The sequence below is a fragment of the Gossypium hirsutum genome, chromosome A12 (genome assembly GCF_007990345.1).
Source record: "Gossypium hirsutum isolate 1008001.06 chromosome A12, Gossypium_hirsutum_v2.1, whole genome shotgun sequence".
In the NCBI taxonomy this organism is placed as follows: domain Eukaryota; kingdom Viridiplantae; phylum Streptophyta; class Magnoliopsida; order Malvales; family Malvaceae; genus Gossypium; species Gossypium hirsutum.
Window position 1 is genome coordinate 49,057,021 of NC_053435.1, and position 8,087 is coordinate 49,065,107.

The 8,087-nt window shown below is 34.8% G+C and overlaps 1 protein-coding gene across 1 annotated transcript; it reads right to left on the bottom strand.

Moving 5' to 3' along the window:
- Window positions 1–6,284: 6,284 nt before the first annotated feature.
- On the bottom strand, window positions 6,285–7,688 carry LOC107931521 (uncharacterized protein At5g65660). The gene is made up of 2 exons (XM_016863431.2): window positions 7,193–7,688; window positions 6,285–7,105 (listed from the first exon to the last, which is right to left on the bottom strand). The coding sequence occupies exons 1-2, from the start codon at window positions 7,418–7,420 to the stop codon at window positions 6,929–6,931; spliced, it is 405 nt and encodes a 134-aa protein (XP_016718920.1). The 5' UTR covers window positions 7,421–7,688; the 3' UTR covers window positions 6,285–6,928.
- Window positions 7,689–8,087: the final 399 nt, after the last annotated feature.

Genomic DNA, 8,087 nt, shown 5'->3' on the forward strand with positions numbered 1-8,087 from the left:
CTCATTTTGAAGTAGACTATGACCTACAAATCTATGCATGTTTATGTTTACATGGGATGGCTTGACTATAATTGGCAATGAGTTATAAGAATGAGCCAATCTTAAATGTGTCAATGAGACATGGAAACCCTTAATACAAAAAGGGAATTAACCTAGCATGTATAAAACTGATGATATGAGGTTTACATGCAATGAGGTTTATCAAGGTTATATGTAAGTGTATAATCTAGCCTTATTATGTATTAAGATAACCTATAAGTGTGATTGGTTGATAGAGGGTGACCAAAGGCTTGGAAAATAGCCCTACAAGGTCTACACGGGTAGACACACGGGTGTGTGTCTAGGCAGTGTGTGACACATAGATCACCCCCATGGGCGTGTGGTATGGCCGTGCGTCCCCTGCACCTAAAATTTTAAGTCAGTTTTGAGCATGGGCAAGACACACAGGTGTGTTTCTTGGCCGTGTGCCTCTAAATGCATGTTGACACCATAAACAGAGAGTTACACGGGCTGAGGACACAGGCGTGTCCCAAGCTACAAGGGCGTGTAACCACTCGGCCCCACCCACACGGGCGTGTGACTCACTAAAGCAAGAGAATTTATTAAGTTGCCCAAAGTTTATTTAATGTTCTTGGTTTTGTCTCGAACCGCCCTGATGTATGTTTTAGGCCTCAAAGGCCTGTATAAGGGATGGTATGCATGTGTTTAAAAATTTTGTATGTTGGTGAAGGTTTAAGTCTGGTAACGCCTCGAACCCTATTCCAGCGTTGGATATGGGTGAGGGGTGTTACAATCGCAGAAGATTCGTACCTTGAGGAATTATTGGAATTGGTTAGGGAAACGATGGGGGTGGAGGTTGCAGAACAGCTGAGTTCGTATGTATATACTGTGTGAACCATTCATTTAATATCTGAAAGAAGGCTTTTTTAGCCTCACCCCCGTGACTACTTGTCAAGGGTCTAGATTCGGTAGGCGTTGCTCCTTGAGCTAGAGTGGGCGCGTTACTTTCTATGTCATCTACTACGGCTCGTTCAGGATCCATTACTATATAAAAAACATATTCAGGAATGTCAGGAGTCGTCACATTATCACAGTTTTATATATGGCATGTATAGCTAGACTCAAATATGCTACGTTAGTTTTAGAATCGACTAAACCGTAGCTCTAATACCAATAAAATATAACACCCCTAACCCGTAACTGTCGTCGGAATAGGTTAAGAGGCATTACCGGACTTGTCATTTAGTTCAGAACAATTTCATATCAAATATCAAATCATTACAACAAATGTCATTCATTCACATTCAGTATGAACTTAAGATCGAGCATACTATACTTAAACATAAATTAGGGACCAAGTTAGTAACATATAAAATTTTCGAAAACTTAGAAAATTTTGAACTTTTTAAAGGTCACACGCCTGTGTGAACAGGCCGTGTGTATCACACGGTCTTAGACATGTCCATGTGTCTAAGCCGTGGCAAAACAGGGCATACATACTGACTTATCCACACAGCCACAAGACACGCCCGTGCTCCAGGCTATGTGAAAATTAAGGAGGCTACTGACTTGGCCACACGGTCGACCACACGCCCGTGTGCCAGACCATGTGCCACACACGACCATTAGATACGCTCGTGTGTCTAGGCCGTGTCAAAACTGGAAGGTATACTGACTTTAATTTGTAGGGTACCCCAAGGGACACACGGCTGTGTAACGTGACCGTGTGTCACACACGGCTGAGACACACGCCCGTGTCTCTTCCTATGTGGACAAAAATAGGCTATTTGAATAACCAAATTTGCCACCCTACAACATAAGCATATATATTCAAAAGTGGCCACATTTAAACAACTCAATTTGCAACCAAATGAACCAATTCAATACACATTATAAATCATATCTAAACTTACCATTTACATGTCCATATACCTATATGACATCATATACAATTCATCCATTTAACATCCATAAACCAAGGCTACCTTTGCATAATTTCTTTCAAACATTATCTTGCTAAAAACATACCATGATCACACACTTATATATACAACCAACACCTAGTTCCAAATAAGCCAAATCACATGGCTTAACTTATATACAAATCTTACTCAAAACATGATTTCAAAACATAACTTATACTATTAAACTAGCTATACATGCCATATTTACATAGGTTCGAAAGTTCAAAATACCAAATGGAAATTTGGATAGTGTGACACGCAACTCCGACTTGTCCAGAACGAGCGAGTTAACGAACCTCTAACAGATATAAAAATGAGAACATAGTAAACTACTAAGCTTAGTAAGCTCGTAAAATTAAGAATTTAACTTACCATTTAAAGAAATCAAATGCAATAATAACAAGCCAACAATTCAATATAAATCCATCACCTAATTACACATAATCATCAAATGTTAGTTATTCAACTAATACATAAACCATATCTTATTCATATAATATTATTTAGGCTCGTTGAATCTATTAGAACTTCAAAGGATAATTGAGTGAACAATGTCAATAATTCGTCAATTCATCATCATACATGCTTTTTCGAGACATGGCCAGTAAGCTCATAATGAGTTGATAACAGTAAGCTCAATTAAGCTGGGAACGGGAAGCTTTATTGAGCTGAACGGGAAGTTCTATTGATCTAAACGGGAAGCACTATTGAGCTGAACGAAAAGCTCTTACGAGCTATGGTGAGTCCGCAACAAATGCAGGAGCTCGACCATTTCAGTAAGTATAGTAACATGTCACTCGTATGCAATGAATTCTTATAGTTCAACTAAAGCTTGTAACACATTCGATATATCATCAAGTAATTCAATTATAAACATTCAATTCAACCATTGCAAGTATAGTATAGTTCGATTCTAATTATACAAACTCACCTCGAGCTGTTCAGATAACCGTCGACTACTCGTCTACCTTTCGTTTCCCCCGATCTAATTCTGGTATTTGCTTATCTTGATCTGTATGATATCAAATTAACTCATTCAAACTTTCATTCAATTCAATTTAGCCTAAAAACATTCATTTTTGACCAAATTACAAATTTACCCTTAGACTTTTGACCACTTTGCAATTTAGTCCTTTACACACAAAATGGTAATTTTACACAATTAGGCTATAAGCCAAGATAGCCGAATTTCCTATATGCTACTAGGAGCCCAAAAATTTCATTATTTCACACTTTTAACTACTACTTTTCACAAATTCACAATTTAGTCCCTATTTTAAATTTTTGTCAAAAATTACTTTACAAAACTAGTAAAACTATCATCAAACCTCCAAAATCCATCATTTAATAACAAAGAACTCAAGTATTCAACAAAGGCACTTTTCAAAATCTATAAAAATTTCAAAAACGAAGGTACAGGCTAGCTAGATTAAGCTGCAACGAGTTCAAAAACATAGAAATCATTAAAAACCGAGTCAAAACCGTACCTTAATTAAGAATTGAAGTTGCCGAAACCTAAAAGCATAAAATGTATTCTCTTTTCTTTATTTTAAGTGAAGAAAGAATGAACAATTAGGAAATTTTGGCATTTTGTTTTATTATTATTACTTTAATAACTAAATTACTAATATAACCTTATAAATAAACTTATAATAGCATGAAATTCATGGACATGAATGTCCATTAACTAAAACTAAGGTCAAATAACATTATAAGGACTTCCATATTAATAAACCATAGCTATTTAATACCTTTAAACAATAGAATTCATATTTTACGCTTACGTAGTTTAGTCCTTTTTACCAAACTAAGCATTTAAACAGTAAAATTTCTTTACTAAACTTCCACGTAATTTACCTAACATACTGTAGACCTTATTAAAATAATAAAATAAATATTTTGACTTCGGATTTGTGGTCCCGAAACCACTATTCTGATTTGACCTAAAAATGGGCTGTTACAGTGATGTTGTTTTAGAAGGTCATATCTTCATCAGATTATGCTTTCATTGATTGTATTGTAATACCTATTTTGAAGGAGTTGCTTTGTATTCATTTAGATTATATGTTATGAAGCTAAGATTGAAATATGTTATGAGGCTTGTCTAAGTGATGCTAAGAGCACATGTATTTGTTCATTGAGGAACTATTTTCCTTCAAGAGTGCAACCTGATTTATAAACATTAAATGTTTACTGCCTAAGTTTTCAGAAGAAGGATTTGAAGGTGAGTGTTCTAGTCTTTAGGTACGAAGATAATATCTTTATACTCAGGGATTGATAGAGTGTGATTCACTTGTTGTATTGTGGATTAAAGATAGTGGAATTATTCATTGGTTTCACAAACGTAGGAAAACCAAATTGTATAAACAAGTCTTGTGTTCTTTGTGTTTTTGTTTGTACAGTTTTTGCACTGCCAAGCCGTAGTAGTTACGGTAATCAAACACTTCCATTAAATGTTGTATTTTTCATTAAACATCAATTGTGGGTAACAATATATATTATTAGAAATGAAATAAATGGAAGGTGTGACATTAGATTGTTAGATTGTTTTCCTATTCTGTACATAGTTGATTAAAATGGAAACAGATTAGCTAAAAATGAATCAGTGCGTGCGATGATTGTGGAATTGAACTTGTACTTTTTGTGAGTTCGTTCAGGAGAAGCAGCATGAGGGAAAACTAAAATCCACATTCATAGGCTTTTGGTTGAAGCAGAAATAATTTATGTAAACAAAAAATGACATTTGGCTGCTCAGCTAGTAATTTAAAGATGATGGTGATCACAATTACACATTCTGGCCTTGCTAATTTGTTTGAATCTAGAAGAAATGTAAATGATACCAAATTTAACTCTATGCAACCAAGCTTCACAGTTAACTGTAAAAGTATCGTGCAACATTAGGCTACACGCTCCAATCACCTTACCACAAATAAAAGCCTCCTTTGGTATGGTTATCAAAGTTACTTTACCCGATAATTCAGCCTGGCGCTTATATGTAAAAGTAGAATTTTATAATAAGATTCGAAAAATATTTTTAAAATAAATTTTATTAGAATTTTCTAACTATAATTACTAACTTGGTACAAATTATCAAATTCAAAGCTTAGAAGTGTATTCAAGCCAGCGAAAAATTAAATTATTCATAAAAGTATAGGGGTTAGTTATGGAATTTGACCTAAAATAATTATATAACATGTCAAAAACTATTTGCTATACCATAAAGGACATTTAATAACACAATGACCAAAATGCAACATATCAATATCGTTAAGAGGCTATATTATAACTTTTAAATTTTAGTAATCAAAACATAATTTAAATTATATATAACTTTAAATTTAAATAATTCAAAATTTCAACGAATATATAATTCAAATATTTTTGAAAATTGATTTTAAATTAAAGTGTGCACCGTTATAATTTCACAAAGTTATAAATTTCTTACGTGTCGTTTTAAGTTAAATATCTAAAATATTTTATAAACATCCAATTGGTTACTAAAGCTAATTGAGTATTAAATTAGAATAGATTAAATTATAGATGAAATGATATGAAAGTATTTATATTAATATGCTCTCATTTATCACCTTAAATAAAAAAAAATATAAAATGAATATAGGTGTGAATATACTTATAGAGGATAACGTGAAAACTGGATTTGGCTCAACATTTAAATTAGTTAGTTTGTTGGGTGGTTTTTGTGGAACACCTGGCGTAGTGGCATGACATCTCATGTCTAGCGTATTTCGTAAGCCACGTGAGAAGAACATAAACATGAAGTTTGTTTGCAACGTTTTAATGCAGTCTGTTCGGTTACTGAATAACCAATTGCTTGCAATGATAGAAATCTATTCCTACTTTGATATCACTTCCTGTTTCTCCCCTATTCTTTAATCTTTCTTCCTTTTTTCCAAGTCTAATTTTGAGGGGGAGGGGGCATTTGAAATTCCAGTTTCATGGTTTTTAATTTTTATACTCGAAAATTTTAATGCATTTATATGGTAACATAATCATTTTAGTTTTCAATTTTTAAAATGTAATCAAATGGCTTACTTTTTACAATAATAAAATTGATTTAAACTGTTAAAATTTTAATGGCATTAATATAAAAATTCAAGTGACAATTTATGAATTATATGTGAATTGTTACACCAATAAGTACATCAATATCGTTAAAATTTAAATAGTGCAGTTTTTTCGTCTAAAAACAAGCAGATTGACTTGAAACAGAAACTACGTTTAAAACAGAAACTGAGATAATACCAGACAAAGTACCAACCTACCAAAACGGAAAATGAGATAATACCATAACAAGTACCATTAACATGGAAAATGTGCTTTTGCTTGACTTGAAATTTGTCCTTACAAAGGCATATTGATAGAAAAGCCCTACAGGTTTGCCTAATTTTACGCACTGGTCCTTTACAGATAAGGGCTAACTTGGTTCCACTTCCCTATCCCCAAATAGACCAGAGTGTAGTAATTTTTATCAAGGCAACTCAAATAAAAAAATAGTTTTCAATCCTTCATGTACTGAAAAATGAACACTAAAGATACCTAGACCTCTTTCTAGGAAAGAAAATACATAGTTTGCTTAGCCAAGAAAATTGGACTTAAAAACTTCAACCAAGTTTGCTCTTACAAAACAAACTGCAAATTTAAGAATGATGAAGGAAAGATTACATGACATTGGGGAATAAGGTAGGGTGTGTCATATAAATGAATGACGTACATAATCTATAAACTTAAACAGTGAGATCTGGATCTACGCTTTTATGGATACCGATTTCATTAAGCCATCTCATTTTCCAACTGACAAAAACAATTGGAATCTTCTTCCTTGGGGGAATGATGGCATGAAATTGTACACACAAACTCACGTCTTCTTTTTTCTTTTACTGGTAAAAACTCATGGAGAAAAGGGAAAATTAATCTAATTTCTCCAAATTATGTACAACAAGTGGTCAAATAGCCAATCCAAAAGGTACTGGGCAACGCGCTGGCTTGGGTGGCTTTTCAATTTTCACTTCAACCTTGTCTTGCCGTGGAGGCTGACACGGACATGGTAATGCTATGAATTTTGGGATCTCATCTCCTGGCATTAATACAGGTAGGCTTTGGCTTTGGTTTTTCTTTAAATCCTGAAATACAATAAGAAAGAAAAAAAATGAGCTAAAGGTTGAATTCTCATATCATTTTTTTTTCTGAAAGGGTGGCAGAGAAATTACCAAGAAATCAGGCATGGGTTTGGAGGGAGAAGCTTCGATATCGGGATGGGGATCGGTGCGGTCGGCGGGAGATCGGCGGAGTGATCTGAGCTTGTCCCAGTGGTAGCAGCAGGAGAAGATACCACTCAAGCTGAAAATGATGATTAAGAGGAGGGCAGTGCCAAGAGGGAAGCCGAGGGACGGTCGAAATGCATCCACATGGGGTGGCGAAACAACCTGATTCTCCATCACATACACTACTACTACTCTTCCTCGACGATGAACCACTACTTCTTTCTGATGCTGTTGCTCCTTCTCTCATATGTATGAAGAAAAAGAGATGCTGTTAATGAAGGATGGTTATTTTAGTGAAGTGTCGGCTCAAATGGCAAATATGAGGAGAGGAATGAGACTGAGGAGCGATGGGGAGAGGGGATTTTATAAAATGAAAGGGGAGGTGTGTATGTGACCCAATAATACCATGTGGAGAGGTGCACCGGCAATTGTCCTGAGTGTTCGGGTCCCAGTACGGAATTTGGTAGGTCCGGCTGTTGGGTGCAAGCCAGGCCATGACCATAACACAATAGCTTAAAAGCTCAACAAGTGAAAGTTTATAATTTTATATATTTAGATAACTATTGTAATTAACGGGGGAAATTAGAAAGGTGTGAAAGCAAAAACTGGGAAATTTAGAACAATAGAAAAAGGAATTGGCTCCATTAGCTGGCAACTTGAGTCTGCTCTGGTCTGGTTTGGTCTCCCCCTTTGTACACTTTTCCTTTTTTGATGTTCTTCTAAGGACAATTACTTGCAAGTTTTGGCCCCTTCAAAACAACTGCTTATTCAAGCTATCATTTTCTATGGACGGCAGCCACCTACTTGTGTTGCAAGGAATGGTCCAAACTGTTTGTACTTC